The sequence below is a fragment of the Lampetra fluviatilis genome, chromosome 27 (assembly GCF_964198595.1).
Source record: "Lampetra fluviatilis chromosome 27, kcLamFluv1.1, whole genome shotgun sequence".
NCBI lineage: Eukaryota > Metazoa > Chordata > Hyperoartia > Petromyzontiformes > Petromyzontidae > Lampetra > Lampetra fluviatilis.
In genome coordinates this window covers 5,338,945-5,358,282 of record NC_136301.1, presented here as the reverse complement: position 1 = coordinate 5,358,282, position 19,338 = coordinate 5,338,945, and the positions used below count along the sequence as shown (strand labels likewise).

Here is a 19,338-nt window from a genome sequence, read left to right as displayed (position 1 = left end):
AGGAGGCCCAGGACCGGTTCGTGTAATCGTCACCGGTGTTTGTGGCCGTGAGCGCGAATCAAACTCGTGTCGCCGGGTTCGTAACGCAGCAGAGCGCTAACCGCGACAGCCCCAACATGGGGCTCGGCTCGGCTGGGCTGAATGCCAGTGGAAAAAAAACCACACGTGCTGTGCTGGTCCCGTGCCAGCACGACTCGGATGTGCGAGTGTAAAAAATGGACCCTGTCAGCGCTGGTGTCCGTTGTTGTGCCCTCCCTCCCCTCCCTCCCGTCCCTCCCGTCCCACCGGCCCGTTGCCGTGCGCAGTACGGCCTCAAGCGGCGCGAGGAGCGGGAGGCGGAGGCCAAAGCGGCGATGGAGGCCGCGTGCAGCGGGGGCGGCGGCGGCGGCGGCGGTGGCGGCGTTTCCGGCGGTGTGGCCGGATCCGAGGGCAGCCTCACCCGCCCCAAGCGGGCCATCCCTCCCGGGTGCGGGGACGCTTCCGACGAGGGCCCTGAGGAAAGCCTCTTCGAAGCCTTCCTCAAGTACCTCCCAGGGCCCATCCAGGAGTTTTTCCGTAAATGAGCCAAGTGGCAGCGGGGGGGGGGGGGGCGGGTTAAACGGCGCGGTCAGCGTCAAATTTTTTTTTGGCAGCTGACCGGCAGGTGAATTGCAGGTTTTCGAGTTGGCGGGGAGGCGTTTGATTGTGGTTTGGGGGCGGTGTGGGCGGTGTGGTGGTTGGGGGTTTGCGATAAAGAGGTAAACATGGAATGTGTGTCAACCCGGTCACCAATGACTGCACAACAAACAAACAAACAGCAAACAAAACAAGCCCCGTCGCATTACGTTTGTTCCTGGCGATCAATTTGGCCAAAACAAAACAAAACAAAATTCCCCGTCGGTGAGAATCGAGACGATCGGTTTTTTAACACGTAGGCTTTCGCGACCAATATTATTCATTATCAACGTTTTTGGGTTTAAATAACGCGATCTAAACCCAAAAACATTGATTATGAACGATCGGTTTTGACTGTCACGCGACGAGACTTTCTCTCGTGTCGGCGCGGCGGCCGGGAGGGGCCTCGCTGCCACCCTCCGCTGTGCGTGGAGCGGAGGTCACGCGACGGGGTCCTCTCTCCGTGAGCGCGATGGGCCGCGCACGAACGGAAGCCTCGTCCCATGACACCAACGCCGGCAGCACGGCGCGGTAATCGCGGTGGCTTCGGAGATGTTAACTACCTCGCCTGGTCGGCAGGAGGTCGTGGGTTCGCGATCCCGACACCCCCACACAACGCCTGTATATTTTGAGTTTTGCGTGTTCTATCTCGCTCTCCCCGTGATCACGTGGATTGTGTTTTTTTTCCTTCCGGATCCTCCGAATGTTTCCCTCCACATTTAGAAACGAGCGTTTAGAGTCTTTGGCTGCTATAAATTTCCACGTTGAGCTATTAATTGTGGCCAGGTCGCTTCTGAAAAAGAGCTGTATAACTCAGTGGGCCTTACCTAGTAAAATACAAATAAAATGTTTTAATTAGGAGAGGGGGGGGGGAACAAAAAAATTACCAAAAAATAAATGGCGAGCTGAGGAAACGGAAACGACCGGCGGTTGAACGTCACCGCACGTGCGCTGCGGTTGCCAGGGGCGACAGGAATTCAATGAGGGCCACGGCTTTGTGACGTCGCCTCATCTCCAGCCTCCACGCCACCACCCGTGACTCTTTGTGCTCGAGTGTAAAACAACGAAAACAAATCTCCGTTCGGCTTCAGCTTCATTAATCGTAGGCCCCCTCTCCACCCCCTCCACCACCACCACCGACCCGAACGCCAATAACATTTTTCTTTTTCTGCTGCTGCTGCTGCTGCTGAATTGGCCGAAACTCAGAGTTTCCACATTTTTTGACGGTGATTGATGTGGTGGACGCTCACAATAACACACTGGCACTGACTTTCTACGCCTATGCCTTAAGAACTCGGTGCACTGTAAGGTGATCATTCTGGGGGGAGGGAGGGGTGGGTATTTACCAGCAATTGCCAATCGAAAATGTTTTCAATTCCAGTTCATGTCACGTCTTCACGATTCCTGACAACTCAACCTTGGCGTGTCGTTGCCATGATTGCCTCCAATCAGCTCTTGGCTACGGATCACATGACCGCCTTGAACTCGTGGCATTCATTTCGTGGGACTTTTGACCTCATTAGATGCCGTTCACGATCACGCGTTCAATTTACGACGCACATTCAGCAAACGGTTAAGAGAGCAATGGGAAAGCTTTGCGTTGTTTTTTTTTTAGATCTAGGCGAGCTAAGTCACGAATCGAGGTGAAATCTTGTTTGAAATATCGGAACGCAGACACAGGAAAGAATTTTAACGTAATCGCGATTGAAGCTGAGCAGTTATGACGTGGAACAAATGTACTACACGACACGGGGATGACTGCACGGTGCAGTGGTGAGCGCCTCTGACTTCCAATCCAGAGGTCGCCGGTCGTATTCGATTTCCCGGCACGGCAAGTTTCTTAAATCCCCCCCTCGCCGCTTTTCCGTCCACCCGGCGTTCGTAAATGCGCTCAGCGCCGTTAGTCGATGAGCGTCAGGTCGCGTAAAGGTCTGTGCGTTGAGAGGGAGATCTCCAGGGCACAGTTGTGGTGATTGATGTTTTTGTATCGGGTGAAAATGGCCAATGTCCAGAGTTTGGACAAATGTGAAAAATGAGCTTCATAGCTCATCGGATTCCTCCAAGTCTAAATAACGGTTCTGATTCTGATGGAGTTTACTAACAATTCTGAGCCAATTACCGATGCACTGAGAATATCACGGTCCTGGTGTGTACGTGCGTACGTATGTTGAACTTCTTTCTCACCGTACATAGCCAACCAATCGGATAGGGACTTGGTGGATAACACGAGGACCCCAGTAAATGCGATAGATAGTTGCTACCGAGGAAAAGCTTTCGGCATCCGCTCTAGACACGAGATAGAGAGAAGGCGTTCGACAGGGCTTGATCCTCGGCGGGCGCGATGTCTCGTGTGGAAAGCGCTGCTTCAACAATGTCTATCACCTGCCTCGCCAGCTTATCTCCATCCATTGCGTCTATACTTACACTACGATGTAGGAAGGTCGTGTTGACGTTTGAGAGTCTCGGGGGGTGGGGGGGGAGAGCTGGCACCGCCGAGATTCTGGGTGTTAATCGGATTGTCAGCTGTCGTGTAGTCAGCTGGTCATCTCAGTGTGGTCACCAATGACTGCACACAAAAACAACAACAACAACCCCCTCACGTGACGTTTTAATTCCGCACTTAATTCGGCTAAAATTCCAGCCCTGCGAAATGAGAAATGTCTCTCTGAATGGCACGCGACGAACATCGCAACCACGTGGCCGGGCAGCCGGAAGGGTGCTGCCCCCCCCCACCTCTGCTGTGGATAGGCGGCCACTTGATGTCAGAAGTGCTTCCGCGATATCCCCTTCCGCGGCTCACTGCCTCTTCGAAGCACCGCTCCTAGACAACCCCCGGACGGACGGATCCGTCTCGTGCCGTGACGCCAGTTGGTTGGCCTTCCCCCCGCGCGCAGCCTCCGATCGAGAGCGCGGCTGGCGATGTCGCAGAGGTCGCAACCGGGTACCCGATACCTGTACCCTACCCGATACCCGGCTACCCGTACCCGGCCGGGTACGCGTACCCGTTTGCGACCCTGGTGCGGCCGGGTACGGGTACGGGTAGACCGTGAGTCACTGGTGAGTAACCGTTTGTTGTCACTCATTTCCAAACGTCTTGCCTCTTCTCACAATTCAAGTTCCTAGAATCAACCCACCCGCGCCTGCAACGTGGCTTCATCCCAGAGGTCGCAATCAGGTACTCGATACCCGTTTGCGACCCTGGTGCGGCCGGGTACGGGTACGGGTAAGGAATCAAACCCCTGTTGGCGACCTCTGCGATGTCGCGGTGCGCGGAAGAAATTCGAGGCAGGCGTCGCACATGCCGCCGCTGCGAAGGCGCTCCGGTCACCGCGAACTTTCTGAGTTGGATGGATGCGCTGTGACCATCATTCAATGGGGTGGCCGCGGTGGCTGGGAGATGTTAACTCCCTCGCCTGGTATACAGGAGGTCGTGGGCTCGATCCGGACCCTGACGCCTGCTGTGTATGTGGAGTCTGCGCGTCACCCTGTCTCTCTATCTCCACGTGGTCGCGTGGATTTTTCTCCGGGTCCCTCTGGGTTTTCTCCTCCACATCGAGAATGAACATCGTCACCGCGCGCTCAGAGTCTGTGGCCTGCTGTACACTTCCACGCGATAAGCCGTCACTTCGTTGGACTATCATTTGGGGGAGTTGAGGGGGGGGGGAGTTTGGGGGGTGGGGGAATTGGAGGGGTGGGGTAGTTGGGAGTTGGGGGGGGGCAGTTGGGGGGGGGGTGGGGGAGTTGAGGGGGGGGGATATTGGGGGTGGATGAAGGAGTTGGTGGGGAAATTGGGGGGGGGGGGAGTTGGGGGGGGGGGAGTTGGGGGGGGGGAGTTGGGGGGAGAGTTGGGGGGGTGGGGAGGTTGGGGGGGAGTTCGGGCGGGTGGGGGAGTTGGGGGGGGGGGAGTTTGGGTGTTGGGGGAGTTGAGGGGTGGGGGAGTTGGGGGGGTTGGGGGGGTTGGAGTTGGGGGAGGAGTTCCGGCGGGTGGGGGAGTTGTGGGGGGGGGGAGTAGGGGGGGGAGAGTTGAGCGGTGGGGGAGTTGAGGGTGGGGGGAGTTTGGGGGGGGGGGAGTTCGGGGGGGTATTTTTGTTGTTGCTGCTCGCGCTGCGTCCTTGCGCTCCATGCGGGCTGCGATCCCAACCGTCGCCCGGCCTCCGCCCACGTGGGACGCGTCATCGCCCACGTGGGATGCGTCGCCGCCCTGCCGCGTGTCCCACGTCGCGGTGCCACGTGCCACCATCGCACTCGACACGGCAGGCTCGCTCGGAGCCACCGTCCACACAAGCCGCTTTCCATTTGCTCCAACACATTGGGGGTGATGTTTTGGGTATTTTTAACTTTGGATTTTGGGAGGGGGGTGGGCGGTGGGGGGTGTGTGATTGCGACGAGTTTTGAGTGCTTCTTGGTACTAAGGGGCCGTCCATAAATGACGTAACGCACCTGGTGGGGGGGGGGGTTCAGACGTTTGTGACGATGTGTGACGATGGGGGGGAGGGGGGGTTGAGAAATGTGACATCACATCAAAATGCGCAACTTTAAATAAATATAGACAACACGTTCTACTTAATTAAATAGACGTTTTAATAAATGTTTTCTCTTACAACATCAGAGTGCAGCGCCACATTAAATACGCACTACAATGACAATAGTTTAAAGCGATTTGAAGCGTGTTTTATTTTTTGGGGGGGCGGGGGGGGCAGAGCTTTGTGACATCATATTTGAGGGGGGGGGGTCTGACTTTTTGTGACGCCGTGTGACGAAGGGGGGGGGGGGTTAAAAATCGTCCGAAATCGCGTGACGTCATTTATTGACGGCCCCGACGCCGGGAATGGTTTTAGCAGAGTTTGTTGGTAATGCGCACACTTTTGGCAGTGTGGGCAAAGGTGAACGAACAGCTTCAGGTTCCCCCCGGCGATTGAGTTGATGGAACCTCAGAATTCTGGGTTCGCGAACTCGATTCTGTAAAAATCAACGTATATCTGTTGTCTTTTTATTTTTTTGCGTGTGTTACCGTCACGTTTGGTATTGTTGACCAGTTTTTTTCTCCCCCCGTATTGTGTTGTACGGGGTTTTGTCCACGCGATCCAGCTTCTGTTCAGTATGGGCTCAGCGTTCGAATCTCGAATAACTGAATGCGCCAATTGATGGAACGAGTTGGGGGACTCGTGTTCGATGGCCTGGCGAGGAGTGAATTTTCGACGGAGGCGATAATTTTGAGTCTTTTTGTGCTCGCGAAGAAAATCAGGAATTAGTTCCGTCTTGAGTCATTGTAGTGCCTGGACGAATGATTTATTTATTTCTCTCTCTGGGCTCGGTGCTAGAAGTTGGATATTTACCATTCTTATATATAAAAAAGCCAAAAGGCAAGTAAATACGTCGCTGGTTTTGGGACCAATGATCTGTGTTTTAAAAAAAATATTTGGAAAAAAACCTCTCCGTTATATTTGTAAAATATATATATAATTATTATAACAACACGCCCATGCTTGGAAACTCGTGAAGAATTGTTCTTGCGAGACGTTGCACATTTTGAACGCGTCGCCCGTTACATGGCCAATACAGAATAGAAAATCAATCGGGATTCGGGAGACAAAGACAAAGGTCCCCCGTATAGCCCTCAACAGAATGTGTGGTGGTGGTGGTAGGGGGGGGGGTGCAGCGAGGTGAGTTGCACCTACTAAGCCCTACACGGTACACGAGTGCCGTTGTTTAAACACTGTACCAGGTTCTCGTTTAATTCTGGGTCCGATTCAGTCGATCTCGGGGTCGCCGGGTTCTAACCACTGCACTACCGCTGCTCACGTTAGACGAACAAAACGGCATTTGCGCACTCAGAGAGGGACGGAAGCAGGGCTGGCTTCATTTCGGGTTCAACGGACGCGAAAGCAATACCGAGCGGGCAGCTGTGCGACTTACGGCCACTGTCGTTCGCCAAGCCTTTGTTGCGATGGTGCCAATGGCAACAGCAGCAGCTGTGAATGTGGCAGCCAGGTGTGCGGCCATTGATGTTAACCACCTCGGCTGATATGCAGGAGGGTCGTGAGTTCGATCCCGACCCTGACGCCTGCTGCTTTATTTTTAGGGTTCGCGTGGAATTTTCTCCAGGATCCTGCAGTTTCCCTACCCACCGTCCCCACACCCATCCCCTCCGACCCCGTGGTTAGAATCAACACGATGAAAAAACACGCGTTTTGAGTGTTTGGCTGCAAAAAAAAATGCCCACGTGATAAGCCAATTCGTCGAGCTATTGTGTGTGGTCGCTTCTGAAAAAAAAACAACGTAGCTCAGTGGGCCTTGCCTGCTAAAATAAAATGTTAAATTCAGTATGTAGAGGTTCAAAATAACAACACTGGCCTAAGGCACGGGTTCAGATCTTGCCTGGAGCGTGACTATTATGGGGATCTCGGGCAGGGCCACGTATCAGTAGACATCACCTGCCCGTTCCGCAAATTTTCCCTTTGAAGTCCACGATTTGTTATTGACGAACGAGGCGATTCCGTTGGGCCATTTGCATTCGTGGGGCGCGCTAAACGTAGACTCGCTCGAATATGGCGGATTGATGGTCTCATTCGCGTCAACCAGTGATTGAAGTACTACAACAACAACCGCCATTCGCGACGAGGTGACGGTGACGTAACCACGGCGCTTGTGCCAGGCTCTGTGCACGTGTTAAGGCCACGTTAAGTCATCTTCTTGGTTCTTTCGGTAAAGTCACGTAGAAGGGAAGTAATAAAATAATAAAAATAAAACATAATAAAATAATTCTCACGACGTCCTCAGGTGAAGACCAGGTCTGTCGGGGAGACAGACCTGCTTGCGTTGTGGCAGAAACGTCGTGAGAATTCTTTTATTATGTTTTATTTTTTATTATTTTATTACTTTCCTTCTACGTGACTTTACCGAAAGAACCAAGAAGATGAATCCCTGCAGTCACGAAAGCTTTAAATCGCCACGTGAAGTGTCGAACGCCCGCTGGCAGGAGGTCACGGGACAGACCCAGCAGGTGCCATGTGTCGACTGACTTGAGATGACCGGCCGATGCACCATCTGTGCCCCCTACTGTGCACACACGCACACGCACAAACACCATTAAATGTGATCTGTCACTTATGTTGGCTAAATTCCAGCTCTGAGAATCGTCCAAAACTCACAGCTTGACCCCACGTACCGTATCCCCCAGATTATAAGACGCTACGGAACGTAGGACTGATATGCTCGGTGTACAACGCTGCTAGCGAGTGGCACCTCATGAAGGCCGGCACGGCACGCGAAGGGGGTGGTGGGGGGCCAGCAACACAGCGCGGTCGCCTTGATTCCACTCCAGTGTACTCATTTGAGGCTGAGTCGACCTAGGGGAGGCCTAACACCGGTTTCAGATAGTCGTCACCGATATTGGCCGCGAGTGGGAATCGAATTCGTAGCGGAGCTCGCATACGGCTGCACCACCGCTCCCCAACTAGTCAAAGATCCCCCTTGTAGCCTCAACAGACTGTTGGGGCAAGTGCTGTTAGCGAGTAGCATCTATGAAGGCCAGAACGGCACACGAGGGGGTGGGTGGCAAAGCACGACGCCCGACCGCTTTTGTCTCCCTCGTGGCGATGTTCAAACACCGCACCAGGTATTCATTTGAGGCTGAGTCGACCTAGGCGAGGCCCAGGACCGGTTCATGTAATCGTCACCGGTGTTTGTGGCCGTGAGCGCGAATCAAACTCGGGTCGCCGGGCTCTTAGCGCAGCGTAGCGCTAACCGCTGCGCCACCGCTCCCCGTCTGATCAGACACACGCACACATTATAAGACGCACGCCATACTTTCGCTTAAAAACACGGGGGGGGGGGTGCAGAGTGCATCATGTCATGCGGAGTACACGGTAGGCACGTGTCTCCTGCCAGCGAAGGTGTGAAAAACGAGAGTGGGTTTTGGCGGGTTGATTTTTAACACGGACGAACGCTCCGAAATAACAAAGACCAAGATCCCCCGTATAGCCTTAGCAGACTGTTTGGGCAAGTGCTGTTGGGGAACACCTATGAAGGCCAGAACGGTACACGAGGCTGTGGGTGGCCAACACCACAGCCGACCGCCTTTGTCTCCCCATTGGCGATGTTTACACACCACACAAGGTACTCGTTTGAGGCTGAGTCGACCTAGGGGAGGAGGCCCAGGACCGGTTCAGATCATCGTCACGGGTGTTGGCCGGGAGCGGGAATCGAACTCGGGTCTCCGGGTTCGTAGCGCAGCGAGCTAACCGCTACACCACCGCTCCCCAACCAAAATAACACGCAGACACAACAACAACCGCCATTCGCGACTAAGCGGTGGTGACATCACCACGGCGCCTGTGCCAGGCTATGTGCACGTTAAGGCCACGTGAAGTGTCGAACGCCCACAGGAAGGAGGTCACGGAACAGACTTAGGTGCCATGGGTTGACTGAATGAGATGACTGGTCGATGGACCACCTGTGCCCCCTACTGTGCCAACTTGCTGTGCTTTATCCACCCGACGTTCCGCTCGTTGTTGTGAGCGTCGCTCCTCTGCCTTCCGTTGTTGTTGGAGGGCGACTGCCTCCAACTGCCCAGTAGCGTCCTTCACGAGCCTCAGCCACAGAGGCCGATCTTGACACCGCTGGTACCAGTCATTGGCAAGTCCACTCAGCTCCACATCCTCTTGTACCACATCACCCCATCTCTTCTCTAGCTCGTGCCGCGCCCATTTAGCCCCCTCTATCCGGCCGAACAAAAGCTGTTTAGGTATGTGGTGGCTGGGAATGCGGACTACATGGCCCAGCCAACGCAGCCTTGCATGCCGCAGGAGCTCACCGATGGGACTTTGTCCAGATCTTTTAAATATTCATACAGACAAACACACGCACGCACATACACATGCTCTCTCTCCTCTCCACCGATTACCAGCAGCCGCGACCGATCCTCCGTCCCGTCGTCGTTTGCACGCTCCGTCTCTAACGGCCTCGTCACTCCTCGCTCCGCTCCTCACGAACAAACGACGAACCTCCTGCAGCCTCGACGAGCCGAGCTGGGGAGGGGTCGTGGTGGTGGTGGGGATTGTGGATCACCCTCCCGGCTGGGTCAAGTGTCGGAGCCGTCACCACCGCTCGCTCTCGTTGAGTTTCGTTCTCGAAACGATCGTAGTCGCGTCTCTTCTCTCTGTTAACTCTGAGAGCAGATTTATACAACATTCCCTCGCTGTTCGCGAGAGATGCGTTCCGGAGATGCTCGTAAAAAGCCAATTCCGCGGAGTTTCGTTCTCGAAACCATCGTAGTCGCGTCTTTTCCCTCTGTTAACTCTGAGAGCAGATGTATTCAGCATTCCCTCGGAGTTCGCGAGAGATGCGTTCCGGAGATGCTCGTAAAAAGCCAATTCCGAGGATAATGACATTGGCCTACGGAAACCTTTTTTGTTCACGATTTGTCTTAAACACATACACGAATAAGCGATAAAATGCATGGAAATTATCTCATCAATTTCTCGAATTGCATTCTCTCTCGTCCCTTTACCTCATCACTTTATTTCTCTCTCTCTCTCTCTCTCGACGCAGCCGTGTAGAGTTCCCGATGCGATTCGCGGATAGCCAAAATCGCGGATGGCAAGTTCGTGAATAACGAGGGAATAACGTACGGGTATTTATATAGCGACCCGAGTTCGATTCCCGCTCATGGCCAACACTGGTGCTGGGCGTCCCCTACGTCGACTCAGCCTCAAATGGGTACATGGTTCGATGTGTAAACATCGCCACTGGGAAGACTAAAGCGGCCGGGCGTGGTGCTGGCCCCCCACCCCCTGGTGTGCCGTGTTGGCCTTCATTAGGTGCTACTCGCTAATAGCACTTTCTGCAAACGCCTGTGAAGGCTATGTTGATGTATTTGCATATAAATCGCGGATAGCAAGTTCGTTGAATAACGAGGGATACGACAGAGCTACGTCTGAGATCCCTTCAAGACCGAAACAGGAGGAGGATTTCGCCACAATTCTGACTGTCGCCTGATGATGCTGGTTGTTGTAATTACGGGCGAAACGTCACGGTACTTGAATTGTAAACGAATTGAAAACGTTGTTGTGGGTTTACTCTCCAACACACCGGTGTGCTGAACGAGTAACTCTGTTTACGTGACAAACCTTACCAATTGGCCGTGTCGGGTGGAGGCGGGTTTCACGACACATTTATATTTGCACGATCCAACTATTAAAAAAAACCCACTTCTATTATAGATTTCTGCAAGTTAACCGCTGATCCACGCGCACCTATAGAAAGGCAGCAAGCACTATCCCACATGCATGGCAGTCAAACCGATAGATCTTTTTGTTTTTAGATTTAAAACTTTCGTGACTGCAGGGATTCATCTTCTTGGTTCTTTCGGTAAAGTCACGTAGAATGGAAATAATAAAAGGATAAAAATAAAACATAATAAAATACAATTCTCACGACGTTTCGGCCACAACGCAAGCAGCCGTCCTCAGGTGGAGAACAGGTCTGACTCTGTCTTCTCGACAGACCTGTTCTACACCTGAGGACGGCTGCTTGCGTTGTGGCCGAAACGTCGTGAGAATAATTTTATTATGTTTTATTTTTATTATTTTATTATTTCCATTCTACGTGACTTTACCGAAAGAACCAAGAAGATTTCGATTTAAAGCTTTCGTGACTGCAGGGATTCATCTTATTGGTTCTTTCGGTAAAGTCACGTAGAAGGGAAGTAATTAAATAATAAAAATAAAACATAATAAAATAATTCTCACGACGTTTCGGCCACAACGCAAGCAGCCGTCCTCAGGTGAAGACGCTGTCTCCTCGACAGATATAGTCTTCACCGGAGGATGGCTGCTTGCGTTGTGGCCGAAACGTCGTGAGAATTATTGTATGATGTTTTATTTTATTATTTTATTATTTCCATTCTACGTGACTTTACGGAAAGAACCAAGATCTTTTTGTTTGTTTAGAATTCGCAGAGCTGGAATTGTTGGGGTCAATAAACAGCGGACGACGATGGTTAGTGTTGTGCAACCCATTGGGTGACCGAGTTGAGACCACTGCCTCCACTTGAGAAGCCGGTTGAAGGCCAGGCAGCCGAAACCCGGATCTCAGAGGTCAGCGAATTGACCTCTGTGTTAAGAAGGCATCAGCCAATTCATGATGATGAGTGTTTATTATTATTATTATACACGCGTATAATAATAATAATAATATTATACACGCGTATAATAATATACACGCGTGTATAATAATAGTATTATTATACACGCGTAGAGGAAAGCTGAGCACCCGGAGAAAACCCCAAATGCACACGGCGCGAGGCAAGTGTGAGGGGGAGGGGGAGGGGGCAACCCTCTATCCCCGTACAGATGTAAACAGATGGCGATTACACTATGAGACCTCCTTTACCAGTGGCAAAATATAGTAATAGGTTTTTACCCTTTCAACTGGTACAAAAACTGACACCTTTATACAAGGCATCATGTTTGCAATAACCACAACACAAGCAGTCAAAATGCAAACGAAAAGAAACAACTCTGATGATGATGATGATATGCACTGTCCTTGAAGTTGATTGGTCCACACCCGAGGACAGCTTTTCTTAGAGCCTAGTCTCCATTGGTGTTGGACCAGATGACGCCAAAAGGCGTACAACTTAAAATAAACAGCGCACTATCAGAGTATTGCACTCGAACTGCCTTCTCGCGGCCAATCTCGTAGGCGCGCACAGGGGAAGGGGATCTTTTTTTGTTTCTCTTCCATCCACGACATTTTCGCGGCGATCCAGAGCCCGCGTGTTCAGTTATCTCCGGAGGAATCTGACGAGCTAGGAAGCTCCCACGGTGCCCGATTAAGAGGGAGGCGAGTCGCGCCCCGCTTGCTTCGTGAGCGGCGGGTCCAAACCCGCCCATCCGAGCGCTGTGCGATGCGCGCTCAACAACAAAAACCCTTGCTTAGCTTAAACCGAGGTTCTGGGCCGTAGGTTGATTCTCCGTTTGCGAGATGAGATTGTCTTCTGGGTTCTTTCGGTAAAGTCACGTAGAAGGGAAGTAATAAAATAATAAAAATAAAACATAATAAAATAATTCTCACGACGTTTCGGCCACAACGCAAGCAGCCGTCCTCAGGTGAAGAACAGGTCTGTCGGGGAGACAGCGTCTGACAGACCTGGTCTTCACCTGAGGACGGCTGCATGCGTTGTGGCCGAAACGTCGTGAGAATTATTTTATTATGTTTTATTTTTATTTTTTTATTACTTCCCTTCTACGTGACTTTACCGAAAGAACCCAGAAGATGAATCCCTGCAGTCACGAAAGCTTTAAATCGAGATGAGATGGCTAAAGGCGCGGTGGGGAGGCAGGAGGAGGGGGTTAAGAGAAGGGGGTGGTTTGGCAAATGCGGCGAGGCATGGAAAAGCGATGACACTGTGCGTTTCGCGAGTTTTTCTCCCACTCACTTCGGTAACTTTTTGTTCATATTTTTTTTCCTTCTCTTTATTTTGTACCCCCTTTTGTTGTTCCTGTTGTTGTCGTTGTTGTTGTCGTTGTATATGATTGCAGAGACGAACAGAAGGCGCAGAGAGGTTCCAAGTTGGGTGGAGGAGGGATCCATCAGGCAAAAGGGAGTGGCAGTGCTTACGTTAAAAAGTATTCGTAGAGAGAGTTGGAGATGATACGGCGCACGCAACCGCACTGCATGCCAACGGCGCACGATGTGATTCTTGCATGATGCACATTGCACAGGGTGTCCGCAGAAGTGTTGCGTGTCGCTCCGTTCATCATCATAATCATCAACACCATCAACATCATCACCATCAACATCATCGACGTCATCGCCGCCGCGTCATCATGCACGGCCTCTTTGTCAATCCACTGCTGGATGAAGGCCTGTCTAATGCCGTGACGGTCCAAACATTTTAAATAACAAAAACACGAAAATTCTACATTTTAAAACTGTAATGATTCCGATTTAAAGCTTTCGTGACTGCAGGGATTCATTTTCTTGGTTCTTTCGGTAAAGTCACGTAGAAGGGAAATGATAAAAGAATAAATAATAAAAGATAATTACATAAAATGCATAATATAATAAAATAATATAATAACATAATATAATTATATAATATTATTTTATTATGTTTTCTTTTTTCTTATTTTATTATTTCCCTTCTACGTGACTTTACCGAAAGAACGAAGAAGATGTAATGATTCCCTTCGCGACAGAGCGCATTAACTCCCCACGCGATATGCACACATACGCAAATTGTCACTCCAAATAATTCACCAGCCTTTGTTAATCAACTGGCGCGACAGAGGCCCTGTTGGTCGTGATGGTTGTTTGCCGCTCGCCACACACGATAGCTGTGGCCGGGGAATCGAACTCAGGTGGCCGCGTTCATAACGCAGCAGCGATAAAAGCGGCACCACCACTTTATTATCGTGCGTTATTAATGTAACAACAGCAACAATAATAGTCATATCTTGATATGAAGCTTTCGTGACTGCAGGAATCCATACTTTTTGGTTCTTTCGGTAAAGTCACGTAGGTGAAAAAAGAATTAAATAAAAATCATGAAAAATATATCAATTAAATCACGACGTTTCGATTGCAACACAAGCAATATTTTATACCTACGTGACTTTACCGAAAGAACCAAAGAGTAATATAATTCATAGTAGATTTCAGCTCCCGTTGTAAATCCACCGTTTTATAAAAGGCCACTACGCACCGTGTCGGGAGGGGGGGGGTTGTTGTTTCTATCGAACTCCACAAGAGAAGAGGAATGCAGGCACCCGTTCGGACACCACTCGCACGGCTGATGTCAGCAGTGGCCAGGAGTTGAACTCGGGCCGTCGGGTTCACGGTGCTGCGCCGTGAACCCGCTGCGCCATCGCCTCCCGCCCATTGTTAAAGCCACACAATTAAGGTGGCAATTCGAACTATGTTGATAAATATTACTACTACAACTACGACTACTACACAAAAGAGTCTTAAGAAATTTCGATTTAAAGCTTTCGTGACTGCAGGGATTCATCTTCTTGGTTCTTTCGGTAAAGTCACGTAGAAAAAAAAAATATGTTTTATTTTTATTATTCTATTAAAGCCTTAAGAGAATTTCGGGGCTTTCAAAGTAGCACCGATGAAAGCCGGCAAGGAGTTCGATGAGAATGGACGGCCAACACCACGCCCGGCCGCCTTTGTCTCCCCAGTGGCGATGTTTACGACGCCCCGCAACCAGGTACTCATTTAAGACTGAGTCGATCTCGGGGAGGCCCAGGACCGGTTCAGATAAATCGTCACCGGAGTGTTGGCCGTGAGCGGGAATCGAACCCAGTGTGCTAACCATTGTGCCACCGCTCCCCGCGTATAATATCTGCACATGCACGCGCACGGCATCAATCCGCGAGCCACTTGTTGGTACCACGTGACGTGGGGTCACTTCGGCTGTTTCAATTCCTTCACGTGGCCGATAGGAAGCAAATTTTGTTGGAAGCACTTGAAATGAGCGGGCTTATCGAACAAGTAAATCTCATTGGCCGTATAAATAAATCGATACTACTGGAAATGTGCCGCCTTAGGTGCTTACCAATGGCTTGGCCCCATGGATGATTGGCGAAGAAAATATTCTATCGTATTATTATTCTTCTTGGTTCTTTCGGAAAAGTCACGTAGAAGGGAAGTAATAAAATAATAAAAATAAAACATAATAAAATAATTCTCACGACGTTTCGGCCACAACGCAAGCAGCCGTCCTCAGCTGAGGACGGCTGCTTGCGTTGTCACCTGAGGACGGCTGCTCGCGTTGTGGCCGAAACGTCGTGAAAATAATTTTATTATGTTTTATTTTTATTATTTTATTATTTCCCTTCTACGTGACTTTACCGAAAGAACCAAGAAGATGAATCCCTGCAGTCACGAAAGCTTTAAATCGAAATTTAACGTATTATTGTTTTAAACCCTCCAAATCGAATCGAGATTTTCTTTTTTTAAAGAGTCTCAGGTGGATTGCCAAAAACAACGTCCGGTGCGATTATTCCAATCGCGTCTACCGTACACTGCCAAAAAAAAATCGCTCAAGCATTTCGGTTCAACGCCACGTGGGGAATAGATTTTGCGAATAACAAAAATTTCGCCCACGCGACTTCATGCCGCCGTCTAATTACAAACGCTTTCATTATGCATGATACTTCTACGGACACTCTTGAATTTCGTATTATTTATGAAGTGTGTGTTTTTCTATTTATGACCATTGCTTGCCCCGCCTATCATCATCATCATTGTCGTTATCTATTCTTCTTATTCTTATTATTGTGTGCCCTTAGGCAACATCTCAAGCATAAGAAGCCATTTGCACAGATGCTGAGAACTTTTCTTTGCATGAATACATTTGGCAAAAAAAAAAAACGACCATTCAAAAGTACACTAACGATAATATATAATAATAATTCACGTGTAATTGGCAGTCCGTTTGTTAATGCACTGCTGGACGAAAAGCCTGTTTCATCATGTCCGAGTGCGATGGAGGGGCGGTGGGGACATAATTTTGGCGGAAAAAAAATTGTTGATTGGATATAAATTACTTTTTATGCCATAAAATAGTATCTAAAATGAACGCATCTATTTATTGACAATTTTACATTTCTCAATTTGCTATGGCATTCGATGGCCGTCTAAAGATTGTCTACGCCAGTGTGCTAACCACTGTGCCACCGCTCCACCAAATATTGATATAATAGTGCAAGCTACAATTTTGGTCACGTTCTTTAAAACAAAAACCGCACCATTACATTGCGACAAAAACTATTTTAACATTATAATCATCTTGTGATAACCCACTAATCAAACATTTTGTAACGATGCATAGCATCAGCAATTCACATTGATTCTTAAGCTCGCGATTGCATGCATTGGATCGCCTGCGTAAGAATCAATGTTTTTTATTGATAGAAATTTTAAAAATCCCGATCATCTATCTCTGTCGGGTTGGAGCGGTGGCGCAGCGGTTAGCGCAGTGCGCAAAAAAAAACAACTCGGAAAACCGAGTCCCATTTCTGGCCACGGCTAACATGAGTGACGATTGATATCTGAACCTTCCCCAGGCAAAATACCCCCCTCCCCCCGCCCCCCCACATTGACCAATGTGGTGAAGTATGGTGAAACACCCCCCCCCAAACCGACACAGCATGGGGGGGGGGGGAGTAAGCACTTTTATTCAACAGTGCATTAATAAAGAGCTGCTACATTATGCATTCTATTACGATTATTATCGCTGACTTAACACTTTCGTGACTGCAGGAATTCATATTCTTTGGTGCTTTCGGTAAAGTCACGTGGATAGAAAATAATAAAATAAGGTGGAGGAAGACCGCTTGTGTTGTGATTGAAATGTCGTGGGTTTTTTGCTTTCAATTTTCATTTTAAATTTTATTTTTTAATTTAATTTAATTTTTATTTCCTATCCACGTGATTTTACCGAAAAAAACAAATAATATTATCGCTGTTGCCGTTGCACGTCAATGGGTTTTCATGATCCCTCCCGCCACCAGAGGCCGGTACATTCATCGCGATGTTTAACAAAAAAACAAAAAAAAACGATTCTTCAATCGTATCGCGATCTTGAATCGCGACAATTTCATTCACTCGCAACGTTGGCGGGGTTGAGTGCACTGACGAGAAGCATAGAAACTGCCTTAACCATCATAATTCACTCAACGCGGCCACTTCTCTGTAATAAGGCTCTTCGTGGTCCCCGTCATAGGAACGTGGAATCTCCACCACCGGCTCAGAACCACCGATATGGACGAGTTTTCTGCTCGGAGCTCATTCGAAGTGCGCACACGCACGGTCTGCTTGGTCACTCCACTGCCGGATGAGGGCCTCCCCATGCCTTGCTGTTCGTGGGGGGGGCGGGGGCTATTTGACTATACTTCACTACGCTAGGCAGTGCTCCTTGGTGAAGGCGGGAAGCATACACCGTGGGAGCGTAGATGGAGTGCAGTACAACACGAGTTTTTGTTGCACTGTTCTTTGCTGCCCACCACGTAGCCCCCACCCTCCCCCACGAGTAGCCGACAGTGACCTGTCGTGCATGATGGTGGCCCATCAAAGCACTACCCAGGCCTAGCACATCCTAACTTCTGGGATCTGTGCGCGGGTGATTTGGTCGTAGGCAACATTTGAAAGATACAAATTCGTTTTCATTTTTCCCCCGTTTGTTTGAAGATGCAGGGAGGTAAATGGTTCAAGGTGCAGCCCTGCAATTGCTTGCCTCACGCCACTGCTGCTGAAATGGCCCTCTAATAAGATTACGAGAGGGTGCATATTTATTCATTTCTCGAGGAATCCGATGAGCTATAAAGCTCTTTTTCACACGTGTCAAGTTTAACGAGGAGGGGTTAATATTTGTTGTTGTTGGGGCAACTCGTTCATGCCGGCCAGACATCTTGGAAGAGGTGGGAGCACCCACGTTTTACCCCACCACCACACGCGACCCACCGAACCGACTGAACTGGAAGAGAGCGGATTAACCAAAACAAAAACGACATCGTGAACTCCCCCGTGGCACGAGGCCGGGTCCCACTCCCACCGAACGATCGGCCGCGGCGAGATCGAAATCCGCCCACGCAGTCGACGCCTTCGGCGGTGCGAACCTTCCGTGTCGCAGGGAGCGGTCGCGCCGAGATCGACTTCGCTTTGCAGCGGAGACGGAGCCTCGATCCGCTCGGTCGGCCACTTTTGTAGCGGCGACGGCGGCCGCGTGGACGCGAGATTTTATCAAAGCCGCGATCGGGCCCCCCCCCCCACCCCCGTTGTGTTCCAATTTTCTCGCCGCGCCCGACCGCTCGCTCGGACGCGGGCAAAAGCGGTCGTGGGGCGCGCGGCGATTGAATGTTTTTTTTGGTTGCGGGCGATTTAGCGAGATGTGACACCAGCCGATTGTCCGCTCGGTGGGGGTTGGCGGATCGTGACGCCGGTAAATTCGGATTGACGTGGGGGGGGGGCGGTGGGAGAGATTTGGCGCAACACTTCCAGGCCGGGCCGTCAATGACGCCTTTGGCAGCAGTCCGAACGACGGGTATCCCCCACTTGGACACGTGCTAGGAGGCTTTCGCGACTAACGTCATCCATAATAGAGGTTTGTTTTTGTTGGGTTAGATCGCGTATATATATGTAAATGCGTCGTTAAACCCGCCACCACCCGACACAGCTCAATTAGTAAGGGTTGTCACGCGCGCAAAAAAAAAGTGCCAATTCGTTACGAGTACAGCACGCCGGTGTGTTGGAGAGCAGATGTGTACTCAGATTGTAAATGTTGTGGATTTGCTCTCCAACACAGCGGTGTGCTGCTGTACTAGCAACTAATGGGCACGTTCTGTTTACGTGACAAACCTCACTAACTGGGCTGTGTCGGTTGGTGGCGGGGTTAACGACACATTTATATATTGACGCGATCTAACCAAAGCCACCTGTATTATGGAGGTATCATTTTAGATTTGAAGTTTTCGTGACTGCAAGGATCCATACTCTTTGGTTCTTTCGGTAAAGTCACGTAGGTGAGAAAAGAATCAAATTAAAAAAATAAAAATCACGCCGTTTCGATTGCAACACAAGCAATCATCATCAGGTGTGACAACCACAGCAAGATTTTTTTCATTTACTTTATTACATTTTTCACCTACGTGACTTTACCGAAAGAACCAA

The 19,338-nt window shown here is 50.1% G+C and overlaps 1 protein-coding gene across 2 annotated transcripts in view; it reads left to right on the top strand.

Annotated features, from left to right (window-relative positions):
* The window catches only part of LOC144942534 (complexin-1-like), an 84,086-nt gene extending 70,298 nt beyond the window's left edge, over positions 1-13,788 (top strand). The window contains exons 4-5 of one of the 2 annotated variants that reach the window (XM_078869395.1): positions 306-466; positions 13,200-13,788. In XM_078869395.1, coding sequence (XP_078725521.1) covers positions 306-466; positions 13,200-13,296 — 258 coding nt within the window. In that variant the 3' untranslated portion in view covers positions 13,297-13,788. Of the gene's footprint in view, positions 1-305; positions 564-13,199 lie in introns of those variants that run through there. The other variant, XM_078869394.1, reaches the window with a different exon arrangement.
* The last annotated feature ends 5,550 nt before the right edge of the window (positions 13,789-19,338 follow it).